Below are 20337 nucleotides of genomic sequence, written 5' to 3'. Positions count from 1 at the left end.
CACACACACACACACACACACACACACACTGCATGCAGATGGAGGAAAAATAGGGCTGAGAGCCAAAAGGCCTGAGGGGCTTTTCATGACAATAACCTTCTGTAGAGCTGCTTGTATCCCTCCACCTAGATCAGGGAGAGGTGCTGAGGGATGGATGGGAAAATAAGCAAGATAACCATACAAAATATTAGGCGAGGAACATTCACACAAAGTACAGAGGAGGAAGAAATCCGTGTCATTTTGCTCTCATGGCCTGGAGAGATGGTAGGCTAAATGCTCTTTTAAAACAGCTTGAACATTGAAATGATGATGGCTCCTTTTGCCTCAGCAAAGCACATTAATACGTAGCCGAATGCCATTTCCACTTTTGTTAAATGGCTCACCTATTGAGTATTCAATTACAATGGCTGTCTCTCGTTTTGGAAGACGGGGCTGGGACCCACATAAATAAGCTCCCTCTGAGTGAGGAGCTGCACAACGCATTGGACGGCATTGGAAGCCATGCGGCGCTGCTGTATGGGGGTGGCATATAATGTTAATGGCAGAGGAGTGAGGAGGTTGTGGGGTATTAGCTGTGGGGCAAAAGCTAAGCTCCTCATCTGCAGCACCGTTTTATTAAGGAACCACATTTTTTACACCGTTTGCACAGATAAAGAGAAAAAGAAAAGGCCAAGCACATGAAATGATCTAAATTGAGAAAGCCATGAATCCTGGCTTAAAAAAACATCAGTCAGGGTGATTAATTCAGTCTTGATTAATCGTTCCATTTGTCTATGATATGTCTAAAATTCCACAATACAAATCCGCCAGTAATGATCCAATCCTTTCCCCCCCATTGTGTGGTTTATCTCTTATGCTCAAATAGCAAAAGCAAATTGTGGCTAATTTTATCGGCGAATCCACTGGCATGTGGTTTTTCCAGCGGTAATGATTCCCTCATTCGGGCCTAATTAACTGCGGCCATTAAATGGAGGGAAATGTAATGCCCTGGGTTCCATGTCAGGTAGTCAGAGGAGGACAGCACAGGAGGACTCAATTAGGCCTGTGCTGTTCCCAGGTTATCACACGACATGTTTGCCAATTAAGTGAAGTAGCGTCTGATGTCTATGTGCCTCCGTCGGCTCCATCTCAGAGGCCCTGGCAACGCAGGAACGGCCCCGCGCCCCCGCCCCCCACCAGCCAAGGAACAGACACTACACTATGCCCCAAAAAGGCAGTAATTACAGGATGGATGGGAGACTGTTATATAAGCACGAGGCTGCCGATAGGCCAGGCAGGGCCTGCTGATGCCAGGTTTCAAACAAGTACCAGCAGGATCGAGTTATAGCAGAATTACCCAGGGTAGACTCAGAAACACAGACACATTTCAACATCAGACGCAGGCAAAAACACCAGAAGAAACAGAGGCTATTGACATTTTTTGAAGTCTGCAGTGTTGCGCGACAGTTTCGGAATTTCAAACGATCAAAAGGGAATTGTGATCCGGCTGAAATAAGTTCCCAGTCATGACAAATAAATGCAGCACTTGATTTTTCGAAAAGCTATCTTGCTCAAATTTATTATTAGTCACTTTCAAAACATGAGATCTTACAGCTGCTTTAAACATATTTCCCCAAGTGAGGGTAGCTCTGTATCGTGACTCAGAAAGTGTGGGAGAGGAAGGCAGAGACAGGCAGACACATTAGCCTTCCCTTATGGCACATTCTGCAAGGCTATAGGAGTCAGTCTGCATGATCCTGACTGTCACTGACTTGTTATGAAAGCATCGCGGGCTGAGGCTTATCCATCACATTGGGGGGTGGAAGTTGGGGTGAGAGGACGGCCGGGGGGGCGTGCAGGGGGCTGGAGGGGGCGAGCGTGGGCGAGGCGGCCCTGTTGCCTGTCACTCACCATGCACCACTGCATGACCGCCAACCTTGTCTGGCTTGTGCACAATGGGAGGTCTGGGGCTCGACTGTATGAGCAGTCTTTCCCCGCTCCCTCCTCCCAGCAGCCAACACGGGGGGAAGGCCAAAAGGAGTCAAAACACTCTGGACGGGCATTAGTCCTATACAGACCCTTGAAAACCTCGCGGCTTGAAGCAGCTGAGCAGTGAATATCTGCTCTGTTTTGCACTGAAGCTCTTCTCTGGGCGTTCGTAGCCGGGGTTCAGCTCCTTAGAGCAAGCCCTGACAGAGTCTCCACAAGATAATCTCCTTCAACAAACATACATTGCAATTATCCAGAGTCATTAAACGGTAATGACTGAAGGTGTGAGCAAACTTCTTAAGCAAACAGTTACAGTGCCACCCACCTGAAAATACATAACGCTTGCAAAATGTACGCCGTGGCTTCGGAGACAGAACCGTTCCTCACAGCAATTAGGGAGCAGGAGAGAGAGAGGTGCATATGTAAAAGGGAGGTCTTATGTCGGGAGCGGAAAGAAAAGAGGAAAAAGCTGAAGTCAGCAACGGCAATAAATCCTCCGATGCTGAGCAGTTTCTTCCAGCTCTGTCCTGGTCTGTGGACCCCATCTCTAACCTGCAGACAGGCCTCTGTTTAGTAGCTTTAGCAGTGGGGAGGCCAGCTCAGTCCAGCGAGCATAAACCCCCTCCTTCCTCCCCCTCCACCCCCAAGGTGCAGTTTGTCCAGGTGGTGCCTCGGAGTTAAGCTCATCTGGCCTGTTAGCGGATACGTCGCAGCAGCACCACAGTCTGTGACCACAGCTTGACCTCCAACCAGCCTCTCACTTCCACAACGCTGAGGAAAAATCAATAGATCAACCGGCATGAAACGGTGACGCGATTGAGATGAATGATTACCCAGCTAATTTCTATTCATCTCTTTATGGGGCAGTGATAAGTGAGAACTTTAATGGATACTGAGAAGAACAATGAGCGCAATGAAACCGTGGACACAGCATTTTGATTTAGCTTTAAACAAGGTGAGAGGATATAGCGTTAAGCTACGATATAAAGCACCCGGCGAGCATAAACCCCTGCCAAGTATGCACCATCCCTGGATTTACATCAGCAATAGAAAATATTCAAAAGTATTTAATCTGTGCCCTGTGACCCTCTGAAGGCTAAGTGGCTATCGCTAATAGGTACTGGATGGGTTTAATCTGTATTTAGTTTTGGGTTCTGCATCATGTGAATGCTGACCGTGGAGCCGTTTGAGTCCAAAGCGCCTCCTTCAGCTTCAGGAGTTAATTCAGTTTGCATCAAACGTCTACGTCAAGAAGAATCTGGAAAAATACAAGTAAACGTACGTCCAAACAGTAATTACTGCTTTCAGGCTCATTGAAATGTCTTCTTATTCTGGTTAAGCATGTACGAGGCTAACCGCTAATGCTAACATGCCACCATGTCAACCAAAACTTACGTTCCAGTCCAGCTAACTGCGTTCTCAGATACGTTCTGAGAGGAACATATTTTCTGCTGGATTATGTTTTTTCTAACGTATGAGCTTCAGATCCACACACATTAGTTTTATTGCTCGACTGCAGCTAATCCATCATATATTAGATGGAGTTGAACTTGTCACCCTGTTAACCCAGAACAGAGAAGAAAAGTTTTAAATATGTTGTGAAAAGGTTGTATTTTAACCCAACCTGTGGTATTTTCCTAAACCGAGCCACAGAGTTTTGGTGCCCTTTAGGAAAAACAGTTAACACACATAATGAGACGGAAACACCGATTTAAATACGTTCTGATTTAGGGAACGTTTAACTTCCACCACTGATCGCTTGTTTCCGTTTCTTCACCCCAGACGGTTTTAAACACGGCCAACACCAGCTAACATGAAATAATAACTCCAACCGGTCTCACTGAAAACAATCTGTCAGGTTTCCTCTGTGGCCAACGTTGTGCTCGATTCTTCTTTTTCAGGGTTTTTTTAGTGACCTCTCCGTCTTCAGCTACGTTTATTAGCCACCTTCTGATGACACGACAAGTTTAATTTGTCTAATGTTTTATTTTTGTGACAGTTTTATGGAAGCATAGCATTCAGATTTCATATAATCATTACATTGTAGGAGACGTACAGGCAGAAATGGACGTGGCATATAGACTGATTTGGTAAATTTGGCTAATCAAATATAGTGAGATGCTAAACACACGGTGGCACCGTCAGACCCAGATCTCCTTGATAGAACTGTTCACCTGTTTCTTGGCCTAAATACCTAAAACAAGACAAATATGCAGGCGTGACTGAGCACAGCCTCCTTTGCATAGGTAAATATAAGCAGACACGCATAAGCACATCTTAATCTGAACAATGTGCTGGCAAACACAAAATCTGTCCCAAAGAGGCCCGAGCGCTCGGCTCGTCTCACTTACCGTCTCGTTGCCAAACAAGATGTCGACGTACGGCATAACCTTCATCAAGGGCTCTTTAAAGAACTGGCTGATGAACGGCGCCGAGAGGTTCATGCAGAAGACTTTGTTCTTATCTGCAGCGTGTTTCGCCACCTTAAGGATCGACTCCGGGGACACGGTCAGGAAAAAGCCCTAAAAACAGAAGTCAGAAGACAGCAATGTTTACTACACCATGCGTTCGGTAGTTTGACTGACTTCTACTAAATCAAACAAATGAATGTGTGGAGTGTCTGACGGGCTCCAGAGCGGACCCAACTGTGACGGGCTCATGTGAACTGAAACACTTTAAACTGCTAATTTGTGGGTTTGGGATTCTGACAAGGCAGTTTCAGGGTGACATAGCTTGATATTATTGAAATAACACCAGAGCCAAAGGAAGAAGAAGAAAAAAAGCACCAGCAACGCTCAAACACTCGTCTGAAACGGCTTCTTAGAACATACACAGAGCAACAAAGAAGAGGAAAAAGGGCAGGAAAAAATCCATGGAGGACAAAGCCTGTGGCTGGGCTCCAAGGCTCGTACTGGAGGAAGCAACATGCACGTATCCGATGATAGGGCGAACAAAAGTCTTGTCTGGACTCTCCTTACTTGGAAACAAGAGAGGCAGGCCCACTCATTGTGTGAATGAATACAAATCAGGTAAGAAAACACCTTTGTGTTTCAGGTGGAAACCTGAAGCGAGACTCTCCTGCAAGCCACACAAAAACACTCCTCCTTTGATACTGATCTTCTTAACCTTGTTTTTCAGCAACAAGCTGCTCTGTAAAACCACTGTGTCACAATGGGCCCAAGGGGGGCGGAGGAGGAGGAGGAAAGGAAAGTTTCAGCACAGGGATACATTTAATCTGGCTGAAAAGCTCCCATTGTGGACGACAGCGCAGCTCTCATTAAAGCGCTATGACATTTGCAGCAACAGAGGAACGACCTCCGTGAAAAAGAAAAGGCTATAATAGCGGAGAATGGAAGGTGACTGTAGTCAATCAGACGGACGGGCGTCACAATGCAGCCACGCCAAGCAGCTCAACTCTTTATTTCACATTCATGTTGTCATTCACTCTCCGGCCACAAGTTCTCGTTCCTCGTCTGTCCTGTGGTTGTTTTGTTGGAAATGTCTTTAAGTTAAGTCTCAGGTCAGCCTGCGGTTGCTGTGTCACGGTACCATCTGTTGAAGACTAAAAAGGTGTTTTCAATGGGTCTGCGAGCACAAAAGGAGCTCACTCTGGGCTAATGGCCCATCACTGACCCTGACATTTTTCTTTTGCGGTGTGCCAACGTGTCAGAGGAAGCGAGATTGTTTTCTGACACAAATGGTCTTTTTTGGTTGTTGAAAATAAACTGTCATGGTTACCGTAATGTTAACGCTGATCAAAGGCCGGTGGCTCGATCAAATAACCTGAGGGGTGGTGAACTTTAAAAGCCGTGCCACAGCTTCTCTAATCACACACCGGCTCTGTGTAATTTACTTCTAACCTCAGTACCACTGCCAGCGCCATCACATTAAATTGCTCACAACTTGAAACTGTAATAGATTAACTGATTTCTGAATGGATTATGCTCATGCAACACTAAAAATGTCCTCATAGTCTAATTCTTCTTCAGCCCCTTAAGTCCAGTTTGATGCAACGTGTTTAGTTTTCTCACAGCACTGAGCAGCCGATCCGACATGCTGCAGCTAGAACGGCTTTCAGATAAACCGAGACACACAAAACATTCATGGCACAGTGACGGCAGGATCTGAACACAAATCTGAGAAAACTCTGCAGCTGAGTTTGAATTCTGACACATTTATTCCTCTGATTCATTAATTAGTCGACTGAAACTATAGCTCATGATGTGGTTTGTAAAGTGTGAATGCATTCTACCCATAAAAGATAATAATTTACTTTCTACAACATGAATCTGTATGATGTTACACTCAACTACTAAAGAACCAAAACGCTAAAATCTGACTGATGCTTCAAGGAAAGTCCAAAAATTCTGCTTTGATGCACAAAAACTTTAAAAACATTTGTGTGTCTCTGTGTGTCTGAGGTCAAACTAATACTGCAGGAATCTCGTTCATAAAAATCATACGGGACGTTTTTTCCACCAGACTCTGAACGCTGCGACTCCAGTGGCTTGTGGGAAAAAAAAAAAGAGGTCTCGGTCTGAGCCATGTGAAATTCCAGTTAGCATCAGTAGTCTCTGCTGACTACGAAACAGGAGAAGTTAAGTCTTTAGTGCTGCGGTGCAGATCACGTATCAAGAATAGCAGATCCAGTTTCCCAGGTGTCAGAGAGCCCTGTGAAGTGGGGTGACTATCACATTTCCAGGTCAAGATGATCAAAGTGCTGGGTACACTTCGTACAATTTCCACCCAGCCAAAACATTCAATAAAGCATTCAGAGATGCATTTTCCTGGCAGACAATAATGCAGAGCGATGTTTGGCCATGTCAAGTGGTAATTTGAGGGAAGAGCTGGAAAGGCAGGGCATCCATTTTCAGTGTTTACCCTAAAAAGAGGAATGACTTCCACTTTACTCAGACAAAGAAAATGTCTAAATGCTACTCTGAGATGAAATTAGTGGTAATCTAACCATAGCGGTCCTAACTGCACAGCAGCAGCAGCACGCTATCACACTTCTCCTGCATCGTGTCAGTGTTTTCCCCGGGGCTGCTCACATCTGAAAAGCTGGGTGTGATGGATGGCGTGGTGTCACCGGGCTTAAAATAAAAGTGGACATCTGAAGGGTAAAAATGATCTATTTTGGGAAGGGCATTTTCATTTGCACCAGCAGCAGAGGTGGTCATGGAAAAGGAAACGCGCTCTTTTTTTTTTTTTTTCCAGGTCTATTTTAATTCAGCAGGGATAAGGGGGAGTGTTCAAAGTACTGTGTCATGAAGGTTTTATTTGACACTTCCTATTACTCAGGAATGATGGAGGGAATTTAAACCATCACCACCTCAGTGAAAAGAGTAATTATGTCTGCTGCAATTGCACTAAATTTAATCAAATCCCCAGATCTTAGTCAGGTTTATTTATGCAGCCACAAATCACAGGTTTCTCTCTGAGGGCTTATCAATATTTTTATATTAACAATGAATGAAATGAGTACGAAAGGGTTGCACGTCGTGATAAACACACCGAGAAATATCACCTTTGTGCTTCCACTCGGCTCTGCAGTGCCTTTCATCTCGCTGCTGTACAGTTCTGATGAAGTCAAAGTCTGTAAGTTAAGTTATTAAGTCAAAATTTCCAGACACAGCAGGCAGCTGTTATGATAATCTGACTACCCGCCCAGCGCCCAAACGTCAGACAAACAACGTTAGCGACTAGCTGCTGATCACAGTGGAGCATTTAGCAGCTCAAGAGCCAGATATTTTCCGCAGGAAGACGAATATTGGACTTAAATTTTCCTAACGGCAAGAAACACAACCCATAATAAGCGCTGCTGCTGCTGCTGCTGGGCGTATAGGTAGCTGTTTGCTAACACATTCACCACATCAGCTCTCATTGGTACTGTTTCTATTACGATCCCGCCGGCCGACAGAAACACCGTGTTTGAAATTAAGAATCATTATTCTGGCCGTTCAGCACAATGTCACACGACTGTAGAGCAAACCACATCCCGCCTCTGATACGCTCCTCAGTATTTATCTATTAGCCAAACCGGAGCGTATGGGGCACCACGGCCTTTCAGTCTCAGTGGAGGGAAGGCGGCTTCAGGTAAAAACAAAAGCCTCCATCAGAATCAAAACTGAAGAGTTTTCCTCGTCGAGGCCGGACAGAGATACGATATGTCAGCCGTAGAGGCGACAACGTGGAGCGATGGAGTGAAAGACAGCTGCTCTGCATCAGACCAGGCAGCACAACTTGTGTATCTTAACAAATTTGGCGTTTGTTCTCGTGGTAAATTCCTTGTTTTTTTTCCTAGGAAAGCCCTGTGAGCTAACCGAGTGTTTCAAAGCTTTTGAAAAGCCGCCCAGGCCATGCTATCCCTGTCATTACCATAGACAGCCCCCCATCATGCTCTCTGGTGCACAGGGTTCATTACACAGAATTAGATGTCACACAGATCAGAGCGAGCGTGATGCCACACACTGCTCTCCTCCTCAGTTATCTCTGTAAAGCACCGTTGCGAGGTGGATCGATAGCTGAGGTTTGGAGCTTCATTAGCTCAGTATGACTCCATCTCCATCAAGACACCTCTGGCACGCTACGCTAGTGTTGCGAGCTATATTTTACTCCCTGATCCTGAAGGTCCTGCTGTTTTACACACAAACACACGGGGACAAACAAGACCTTCACACATGATGGGGGTGGAGGAATCTGTGTCAGTCTCTGGCTCGATAAACAGGAGAAAGAAAGAGGACAAACAAACAGAGGTAAGTGATTAATGGTGTCACAAAGTGCCTTGAGTGGAGGGAAAAAATTGCAAGGATGAAAAGAGCTCATTTACGGCTTTTCATTTCAAAGGAAAATGAGTGGGAAAAAAGCTACAAAGCAACTGGGATTTTCACAATGCTAATGATGTTTTGTTTGCATCGAATCGGCCAGTTGGTTTCATTTGGAAACAAGTTCAATTAAACCAACAGAGAAGATAAATGTGTAACAACCTCGCAACATGATTCAGCATTCGCTGCACTTTTAGGATGTTTGATCTGGCTGCGAGGCAATTCAAGCGCGCTGATAGCATCTGCCTCTTCTTCTTCTCTCTTCCATTAAGAATCATGTTCTGGTGAAGCTTATCAGACATCTAGGAATTCATCCACTTCTTCTGAGGGGGCTGGAGGGAGGCCAACTGTACTGGAAACAGAAGGGAGGGCCGTGCTTTTAAAGGCCGCTCGGAGACGGGGAAAAGGGGGCTATCATGTCGGCTGGGATCTCCAGGGCAACATAAATGTGCCACGAACGCTGGTTTTAACAACTGGGCAGAGACATCACTTACCAACTGCTGCAGTATTTATTCCTAAAACATTTTCTCTGGTTTAAATATTACCCAATTTTGGAGCAAGTGGATATTTCTCCCCGATGTCGTAAAGGTCTCCTGTGGCATACGTGAAATATCGAGATGCAGCAAGAAGGTCACGACGAAAAACCCAACACACCTGGTCAAAGTCATCTTAATCAGCGTGGATGGAACGAGACATCAGAGGCAACTGCAGCAACACTGGAGGGGAGGGTGTGTCACGCTACCAGCCTGCAATTTGTACAACCATCAGAGGCCGTAATTACATTAACCTCAGACGCCTCCTCTGTAGCAGCGACAGAAATAAAGAAGCTCTCAACCCCAAGTTGAGGTTAAGGTTTTGTTGGCATCACAACATTGGAAGAATTGGTTTGATTTGAGTGGTATCTCACTAAAAGTAATTCAAGATCAGCTTCAGGGTCTTTTTAAATGACTGCCTTTTGCTCTCCTGTTAAGCTCTACAGTTTCAAAAATGTGTTGGCCGGGGGAAGAGGCCAGCCTGAGCAGGGGAGCGGGATGCCAAGGAATGTACTTAAGATCTAAAACAGACAAGATTTAAAGCCAAGAGCATTTAAATGCCAATACTAATCCACAAAATAATTCACTGCATAGCACAAACTGACTCTCCCTTACAGATACCATATGTTACCTCTGTGAGGAGGTGAAATGGGGGGAGGGGGGGGCAATGCCAGAAGAGATGCTTTCTTCTCCTAAAACTGTGTTATCTTAGTAATGAAATAGAAAACCATGCTCCTCTCTCTCTCTCTCGCTTCATGTTCTAAAGCGAGTCTATATTTCTGCTCTCTGTGGGTCCCGCTGTTGTTCTTGCCTCCATCATTGGGAGATTAGCCCAGAACAAACTGTTTGGTTTGCAGGGAGTTAAAATTTGCTAATGCATACACTCTCAAGTGTCCTTGTCTGCCACACTGCACTTAATTAGCATTTTAGTGCGAGCAGTTCTCTCTCCTTCAGTACCTCTGAAGGGGAAACATCACTCCGGCTCACACAAACACACACCGACACACACACCGACACACACACACACACACACACACCGACACACACATATACTTTTAAAGTTGAGCTCCTGTAGTTTCTTACACGATTTGAGAGCAGGATGGGGAATGGAAAAGAGAGTTTGTGGGGGTCGATGGAAAAATGGGATAAAAGTCTCTCATGTGAAAACAGATGTCGGGCTTCAGAGTTGTCTCTACTGAACCGGCTTGAAAGGACGTATTAATATATGGGTCAGATGTATAAAGCAGAGGTTCAGTGTCGGAGTGTCGACGCTGCAGAGGGGTTTCTAGTTTCAGTGACTCGGAGGTTGTGCACAGACAGAAACCGAATCTCCACAGACATTCCTGCTGCTGGGAAGTGAACATTTCCAAATGTGCCACTCTGTGGATGTAAATGAATTAGTGCACTTAACTTGAACACTAAAATGAGCAGCCGAGGAGACAATCTTTCACTGTTCAGAGTCGCTCCGGTGAAAGCTAGCGCACCAGGTTGGAAAATTACAGGTAATTGCTGAAGCCATTGAATCCAGTTTGGTTTTGGTTGAAAGACTAAAATAACAAAGCTCTGATTGCTGAAAAGACAAGGGCAGGGAGCTCGGAGGCCCCGTTGCTAAGAGTTAATTTGATACATATTTCTCCCCCTTGAAATGTCTGAGGTACTGGCAAGAGACGCCGAAAAAAACAGAGTGAGAGGGAGGGTGAGACCCCCGCTCTCCCTGCAAATACTATCCATCTGCCATATTACATTTAACCAGCATGAGAAGCTAAGGGAGCGCCCTTGCACAATATTGTGTGAAGGCTGTCAAACTCAATGCAGGAGCTGGGTGCCCACTGCTCAGAGCCGAGGACACGGGGCCGCTTCAATTCAGGCTAATAATAACTTCTGACTGCGCGCTCAGCACCAGCTAAACAGCAGAACACGTGGCTGAAGGAGAACTTTTAATTATTCATGCCTGTTTTAAAAGTAAAAAAAATTTAAAATCGTCTAATTGAAACTGTAATATGAGTTTTTGCCGAATCATCAAATCAGAATTCAGAATGAGCAGATAGAGTAAAGAAGCTGCAGCGAATGCAAACAGAAATGGTGTTTCTGATTCCTGCAGAACATGTATGAACGCTGCTGTGCTCGGGGTTTCCTCCGTGGTGCGATCCTCTATATGTTTTTATTGGCAGTTTCACTATTTGTTCAAACAGGAGCGCTCCGGTGATTTAGGATTGCACCGCTATTAAGAGAAACTGAATTAAGACTCAAGCAGCTTTCACTCAAAAGAGCTCAGTCCTACATTTTTTGTTAAAGATTTTCCAACAGTTGCACCTCCCTATCTGAATATTGTCCATGACTTTCTAACTTTATGGCCCCAGTTTGTAAGGAAGCCTCTAATAATCTGACTTTTATCAGTAAAATCAGAGGAATACGCCTTTAATTCTGATTCTGAACAAGAACAAATACCAACCTTGGTGCTGCTACATTTCATGTGTTTTATTTATTCTCATTACTAAATAATTAGTCACGTCTTCCCACTAAGTGAATGCTTTCGCTCCCATTAATGACCTCAGAAGGGTTTGCGCTTCATTTTCCTGTCAGCGAATCGATTTGTTGTTTCAGCGCTAAATCCGACGTTTTCCTCTAAACCCTGCATCTGCCAACTTCAAAATTACAAAATCAGTCCGAGTTCACAGCGAGGTTTGAGCATCTTTAGGCCTCTGTCACACAACACGGTGCGAACAGTCGGTGCCGGTAATGCTACAGCACTAAAATCAAGCTCAGAAGAAATCAATTGCCTGGAGGCGAAAAGTGTGAACTTTCATACCCTAAGCCCAATTTCCTTGAAAGTGGAGGCCCTAAATCAAATCAAGTCAAGCCAATGCACCATGGAATTATGCAAAAAATGACACAGCTATATAAAATGACAACTAGTAAGAAATACTGCCGAGGCTAAGAAACTTCAGAGCTTGTTTATCCGCTCCACATGTTTTTACCTTCCCGGTGCCGCGATGATGCTACGAGTCAACTCCGATCCTCTTTGTTTTTATTCGGGCCAAGAGGGAGAAATATTGAGTGCACACAGATGATGTAAACACAGGAGGAGGAAGAGCAGAAGCAGGGCGCTCAGCAGCCTTCTCGTCTGGTAAACGCAAGAATAAGATCTACAAAGACGCTTGTTGCTGCGCTGTTTTGATTGTGAAGACAAGGGGTCAGCTTCTGCTCAGACTCCAAGCTGCCTTCTGCAGTTCACTGTGAGTGAAGAGCAGTTCACTACCTGTGCACGGCTAATCTCCGCTGATGGAAATACCTCCGCAGGACTCGAAAATCTCAGTGATCAAAAGGAAAAATGGCAGAGACGGAAAAACACTGAAGGAGCTTTCAACTTTTTAAAGTAAATGCACGATAATGCCATTAAAAGTTGGCCGCCGTTCCTGTACTTATATTCTGTCTGTGAGTTATTGTGAAAGTTATTGCTCTCCACTGACCCAAACAGACATTTTCCTCCCTCAAAGCATTGAAATATTAGTGGAGTAGTGTACTAAGAGCTTCTCCCACTTGAGAGTAGCATCTCAGGCTAAGATGGATATAATGGCAGCCAGAAAATGAGTCTTTCTTAAGCCTCAAACAAAAACCTAAAAATCCCAAAATTCAGCTGGTAGGCGTCGGCGTTGTCTGCCAAAAGTAACAGGGCAAAGAAATGTGTTAGATGTTAAATTAAAATTGTCCAGAGGCATTCGCATGCTGCTCGCCTTTGATAGTTCTGACTGCAAGACTTATTAGCTGCAATGTGTTCGATCGACCGTCTCTGTAGGACCAGATGACTAATGCATATCAGGGACTTGTTTCATGAGGATATATGCAGGGTTAAACTAGTCTCGCTTTAATCTTGGACTCGTCTAATACAAGGCAGACGTTTTAACAAACATCAAAACTAATTTAGGACTAAGAAGTAGCTGCCGGAGCCCGAGGCTGACTCAGAGCTCAGAGACACGTTTCCATGGTTTCCCTTCTTAATAACGTGTGTTTTGCTGATTATCATAAATTTCTTTTTTACTTTTCATTTTCTTTGATGCGTATGTAATTCCAATCAGCTGTAGCATTAATGCTCCATCCACAGCGAGCACATGTTTCTGATCAGATATTGTTAGAAACAGTCCTGGTAGCGCTGGACGTCGTCTGCTCTCTGCTGGGATCAGCTGAGCAGCTTCAGGCGCCAACTTTAGATTGTTTAGTTCACACAATCTTAAGTTTTTATCAAAACTAGGTGTAAAAATGTGACTTAAATTTATGAAAATCTACAAAAAGCCCAGAAATTTAAAGTGTATTTCCACGCATCACTCTGTTTTGCAGCCAGATGCTGTGAAACTGGTGCAGAAAAAGAACAATAAAGACGATGGACTGAAACGTGAGCCGGTCAAACCTCAAACAAACACAAACGCTGATGAGGGAAATACGGCGACGCAGACAGAAATGTGGATGGATTTGCATTTTCTTCTGATGGTTTTCTGGGATATTCGGTTCAAATTCGAGCTACTTTGGATGAAAACTTGACCACAGATCTGACGTTTCCTTCTGCTGCGATTTTTCTTCTCTTCAGCGGAGCAGAAGCCTCGATGGATGTTTAAGTCACATGCTTCATGTATATCATGATTTATTCTTTAAATCTCCGCTGCACATTTCCTGTTCCTGGTGCGCCATCCAGACCCGGTGGAGAGGGCGCCATTCAGCAAAGTGCAAAACTTTCTTGCTGTATTTTGACTTTTTTTCTCAATTACTGAAGTTTCTACTCCGTTTTTTTGAATGTGCAAATTAAAAATCTGTGAAAGGTGGATGTAGATGATTCACGAAGGCATCACTGTCTACGTAATAAACGCTGAATAGTTGAGTGTGCAGTGAGCAGAGGAGCTGAGATCACTTAGGGCTGCCACTTCACAGGTTTGTGCTTCTATCAAAGGGAAACATGTGGAGCTGTTACTAACCTACCACGGCGTGTGCATGTATGGACGCTATGCATTTTGCTCCACTGTGTACAGAGAATTACATTTAACAGAGCAATAAAGAGATAATTGAGAATAACAGCACATTAGGTAGCAAAAGGAGCTGATGGACTTTTTGTGAGATTTACCCTGAAGTCAGGTTAACGTTTACGTGGACTCACTAGTGCAGGTTCTGGGCATTAAACCAGGAACTCATGTCACCGCCTCGCTGCTGTCCGTCTCCACCAACCAGTCAAGATGCAGTTTGCATCCATTTTAGTCCAGACTTGACTTCTCACCTTCTCATCCTATCAGACATTTACTGAAATCAGGTCATAATTAACAAACTCTTGAGCTTTGGCCAAAAACATGTCCTGTGAGGTCACTGTAACCTTGAGCTCTGACCACCAAAGTCTAATCGGTTCATCCTCGAGTCCAAGTCAACGTTTGTGCCAAATTTAATCAAAGTCCCTCCAGCCAATTAGGAGACACTTTGTTCATGAGAAAGAGTGCTGATGGTACAGACCATCCCAAGAACGCACAGGCGACCTGAAAACACACTGCCTCTGTTTGCTGGCACAGAGGCATAATAAAGTAAAATGTTTTGGATTATAAACCTCTTTAGCCAAGTCCAGAGAAAAGACCAGTCGCTCTCTTGGCTGATTTATTATGACAAGAGCCTCTCAGACGGACAGGAGAGTCAGCCTCAGCTTCTGCAGCCACATCCATTTCTCTAAAATTTCACAGTGCTTGAGGTCTGTAAGTGGAGCAGCCTGACTGAAACACAGGCTGTGGAGAGCTCTATAGGAAATCTGTGAATCATCTCTCAATAATGTACTGATAGTAGAGTGCATGCCAGTGTTTGGTGACTGGAGAGTTCTTCTTCCTTTCAAAGACAAAGAAACATTAACAAAAATCCTGTATCTAACATGTCAGTCTGGTTGAAGAGTATCCATTACTTAATATACACCCACACTTCTTAGAGCTTCGCTGCAACATGAAAAATTACCACTTAAGGGAAAAATAAACGTATAAAGCTGGTCTGAGGAGCAGGAGGTGGAAGGTTGCCTTCTAATTGCTGGAGGGGAGAGAAACCATGTTAGAGTAAACAAAGTCTGATCGATGGTGGGGATTATATCAGAAAGAGCCTTTGGCCTTTGGCCAAGACGAGCAAACACACTGGTCTCTGTCTCTGCTACAGATGGAAAAAATAGCCGAGGCAAAAAGCTGGTGAGTTAAAAGCATTATATTTCACAGAGGGAGGGAGGAGGAGGGGGGCAGATATAGCGTAGTACAATGCCAGATATGACATGTAGCCAACTATATCACGTCTTGGCTATTTGTATCAGACAGAAATGCCAGTAGATAAGAGAGCAGTGTTGTGAGTTTGATGGAAGGCTGTTCCGGCTGGAGGCTTAGCTTTAGGTCAGGCTATACTCCCACGGCGCTGCAGTGCTGTGTGTGAAACCTCTCCATCACCACACGCACAAGTTCAACGCGCTGTTAGCTGGTCACGGCCGGGGAGAAATGTATTCTGTATACTCCCGGCTTCAATGTGGCAATTGCAATTCACATAAGCCACTTAAGGAAATCTGCAGAGGGAGAGAAAAAGGTAGAGAACTGAGAAGGGCTTACGAGTTATTGGAGCCTTTTAAACACGGAGGCTCGTCATCAGACAGGGTTTCCTTTTTTTCATCAGGGCTTGTAAATGAGTTCACTCGGTTGCTTTTAAACCCCTGTAAAGGTATTAAGTCTGAAAATAACATAATTCATTACCTCTGTCTGAAACATGTTTAACTTGAAGATGTAATGTGAGCAGAAGTGCTTTGGTCTTGGCTGCAAGGATTTTTAGAAAAAGAAAAAAGAGGCAAGTAGGTATGTGCAAAATGTAAGCTATTCAGCCCGGGATGTCATTCAGCGCAAAACGAATACTAATGACTTCTGAATCCATTCAGTGACTCACTTCAATTTGTGATTTATATTAATGGGCCGTGTATTGCTTTCTCCACATCCAGCAGGGCTGTGTTCTGCTAAATTTCACCATAATATTCATGTCGATAAACAGGTGACGACTTGGAGAAAGGACTGATTATATTTGCTAATCCCCAAAGAAATTAGGCGAGATTGATGAATGCGTGCATATACTCCACACAAAGCCTTGGGAGTCTCTAAAAGCTGTTACCATGGTGGTATCCCATTAGAATAACAAACATTTCCCCTGGATGTTTAACATCGCTTCCCAGTGAGCACAGCTCTCCCTAAACCTCCCCCCTCTCTCCCTCTCTCCCTCTCAAGCACCTGCCTTCACATTTTCCACTTCTGAAATTCCACCAGCCGCCTGGAAAAAAAAAAGAAGAGAGAGAGAGAGAGAGAGAGGGAGAGAGAGAGAGGGGTGAAATATGAAATGCAGTTACGAGAAAACTTGAGTGCCAAAAAAAGGACTTTTCTTCAAACCCGTAATAACTTTCCATGGGAATAGGGAGAAACTTAAAAAGAATAACACTTCCCCTTGATTTTCTACTCCTACCACTTTTTTAAGCAGTCAGTGAATTTCCTGGAGTGATAAGGGCTTAGCCAATGTAATCCTCAGAGGACCCTTCTCTGGCATGCTAGGAATCAAGAAACCTTTCCCTCTCAAAAAAAAAAAAAAAAAAAAAGTAGAAAGACAGAGAGAAGGAGGCAACAGTAGGTTTGGGAACAAGGAGGCGAGGCAGCCAGCATGCCATCTCCCACACATGCTGGCGAATGCAAATTAGCATGTGTGGAAAGAGCAGCCGGACTCGTCTCAGCTGGAGATCAACAGAGGAATATTGATATGACAATGCGAGGGGCTTCCCTGACTCCGACAGCAGGGGCCACTGAGGATGCTCTAATTGGCCTCACGCAAGGAGAGGGTGGGGTTGGTGGAGGGGGCGTGAGGGCTGCCATAAATGTTTCACAGAGATTGATTCATTATCAGTTTGCTCGACAGGCTGGGTGGGCCTCGTAAAAGTGTACCATCTTGAACTGGTAGCATGTAAGTCAGTGGCACGGCGACAGGACAGAATATATCATCCCGACCTTTCACTTCAGATATTGAAATGAGAGCCTGAAACATGACTTGCCACACTGCAGGACTACTACTCTTGCATTTCAAAATGCCGGAGTAGAAAGATAGTGCAATGATAGGTGACAGTGCAAGGGAAAACATTAATAATTTACGAATGTCTCCTCTGTCAGGATATGCCACGTTATGATGTGCTGTCTTTTTTTTTTCTTACACCAGACGTCAAAGCCGGCTGGCAAGTCTGAGGTTTAAATATTCTTTTGATTAAGGGGAGGCCACATGTGCAAAATGTATGCTCGTCTATTTGTATTGTCATGAAAAACAGACCTGAAAAGTTTGGCTAATAAATCCATTTACTGACTCGTCTAAGTTCTGGTTTACCTTCCCGGTCAGCGACGGGCTTCTGTGTCATTACCAACACTCACACAGGCTGGAACAGTTTGCTACATGAGAGCCATAAAATTTTACAGCCAAACTCTCTTCCGTCTCCTAATGTGGTTAAACGAGACGCTTTTTCGTTCTCGGTGATAAATGTGCACGAATTATTCAATATCCCACAAAAACTAATCTGTCCGTTAAAAAAGAACTGCAGGCTTCACAGACATGCAGAGCTGCTGAAGATCACTGGCAGCCATTTAAGAGCCGTGAGAAAGGCAGTTGAGCATCTCAGCTTCTCGCTGGGTGGTTGGTTACATGTGGTTGACACATTTGCATCTTCAAAGATGCACACAGACAAACTCAATATGTGTGAGAATGTCTGGGCGGCATGTGGAAAACCCCAGCCCTTCCTCTGAAGAGGTTTCCTCCCCCTCTCAAAGACTATACGACGTTTCGAGGTCCTTTATCTGTCAAGCAGCGAGTTGTAAACAAGTTGCTTGGACTGGATGCACAGAACACAGTCGCTGTATACAGTGCAGCGCTGTCTGCTCTGCACCAAGCCGAAAAGGCGCCGCAGGAAACTACAAATCAGGAACCATTACACAGCAACAAATATGACAGGAACAGTGCTGCACATTATTTGAGCTCCAAGACTCATTCACTCAGTGTCTCTTCCAATGAGCGTGAACAATAGGAGCAGAGTGTGCATTGTGCTGCAGAGCAGGAGACTGTTCCTCTGAATTGGGGGTAAATTACAAAAGAGGCCTGTGCAAATTAGACGTGATGGCTTCATAATACGTCTGAAGTGTCAGCTTCTCCAGAAACCTATCCCCAGGCTACACTCACGGATCGACGCTTTGAACTTCCAATTATTCCTGCCAAACCGCAGCAATCACCGTGCTGCAAAACAATCACGCTAGCATTAGAAAACACAGGATCAATGCTGACTCAGTGGCTGGTTACAAACCTAAAGCACGCGTTCATTATATGATGTCGTTAATCCACCTGGGCGCTGAATCCAACGAGCACCGACGGCTTTGTTTCTCCTTTAAAACACAACTTTTCAACTGGGGTCCTGGAAGAAGATTAATATCTCTGAAGTGTTTGTAGTGGTTTGAATCCTGAGAGACCATTTGTTACAGATGGAAGAAGAGGACCGGAGGGAAACAGCTGTATTTCAAGAGGAACCATCCAGAGCTGTGTTCCCTCCTGATATTCATTTGGTGAGCGAATGTATTCAAGCGCTATCGCGGCTCCATACGATTACTGCACAGAGAGGACTCGTAAACAGAAACACAAAACCCGAACAGGATCTGGCGGGTGTGCAGCTGCTGAGCAATTTCATATTCCAATATGACCTCTTACTCATGTATAATTCTGCACGCAAAGAAATAAATTACCTTTGCAATTTGGGACACCTCCAAAGGTGCTACTGGGTGCCATTTGTCTGCAATATGTTCAGAGATTGCGAGCTGGCAAACTAAAAGAGAGGCTAAAACCCCGGCGGGATGACCGGGCCGAACACCTCAGCTGAACCGGAAAAAGTGACCACAATGGTTGAATGGAGTGAAACTGGGAGTAAAATGGAGCCCGAGGGAGAAGCAGAAAAAACCGAGAGAGAAAAAAGCTTCCTGTAAACACAGACTAAGAATTATTTACTCACAAAGCTAAACATTAAAGCTTCGTCTCATCCTTAATTAAGTCGTGTTTATGTTTCCCAATGACAAGTGAGTAATATACGTAGTACGTCTGGCTGAGATGCATCAATATTGTCTCCTCAACTGCGCCTGCTACATAATTAATACACAAACTGACATGACATGGATATGATATGACAAGAGTATCAGAGGCGAAGAGTTAGAAAAAGAGCTGAGTGAATGCATTTTTCATGAACTGCAGAGCTCCCCAGCCAAAGTTTTAGACAAGATGTTTCAGTTTCAGAGACGAAAAGAGGGCATGGAGGGCAAGAGAGGCAAATATGTGGTAGTAGGAAAAACAAACCCAGGATTTGGTATGCAATCGCAGTAATGCCGATACGTCCACATCTTTGATCACACATTCAGAAGCTTGGCCTTGCGTCTACCTTTTGGCTATTAGATCAGGGTCTCGTTCAGGAAAAAAAAAAAAACTGCAAATGTGAAACAACCTCCTCTCATCTTCCTGCTTCCACTGATGTCTCAACATCTGATGGGCTGAGGCGTTGCTCCAGCTGCTGCTACTTAATAAAAAGCGAAGGCTGGATTTCTTTAAGGGTAGCATTTTCCTTTTCTTTCACCATTCCTCCTCAGATTGGTGAAGCTATAAATAGCCGCAATTTCTAGTTCTGTGGAGAGAAAAAAAAAAAAAAAACAACAAAAAACACAGGTGTAGTGAAGAATTCATTTTGCAGTGTGTTTGGACAGGGCTGCTGCGCTCTGCCACTGGGAGGGGGGCCTTACAGGGGCCATTCCTCCTCATTCAGAGCCATTACCACCCCACTGTCACTGCCAGTCCGTCCCCTCACCCATCACACAGCCCAGAGTGGGCTCAAACCTCGCAACTAAATCACATTCTACGCACAAACGGCCGGAGCCGTGCAGCATCTACTGTATCTAATCTAATCTGTCCATCTCCTGTGTCCCTACACA

The 20337-nt window shown here is 44.6% G+C and overlaps 1 protein-coding gene across 2 annotated transcripts in view; it reads right to left on the bottom strand.

The window, feature by feature from the left end:
• The window catches only part of adkb (adenosine kinase b), a 115597-nt gene that overhangs the window by 34319 nt on the left and 60941 nt on the right, over positions 1–20337 (bottom strand). For both annotated transcript variants that reach the window (XM_008279135.1, XM_008279136.1), the window contains exon 7: positions 4320–4490. In XM_008279135.1, coding sequence (XP_008277357.1) covers positions 4320–4490 — 171 coding nt within the window. The remainder of the gene's footprint in view (positions 1–4319; positions 4491–20337) is intronic.

The sequence above is a fragment of the Stegastes partitus genome, unplaced genomic scaffold, assembly GCF_000690725.1.
Source record: "Stegastes partitus isolate 25-593 unplaced genomic scaffold, Stegastes_partitus-1.0.2 Scaffold145, whole genome shotgun sequence".
Taxonomy (NCBI): Eukaryota; Metazoa; Chordata; class Actinopteri; family Pomacentridae; genus Stegastes; species Stegastes partitus.
This window is presented reverse-complemented; position numbering and strand designations above follow the sequence as displayed.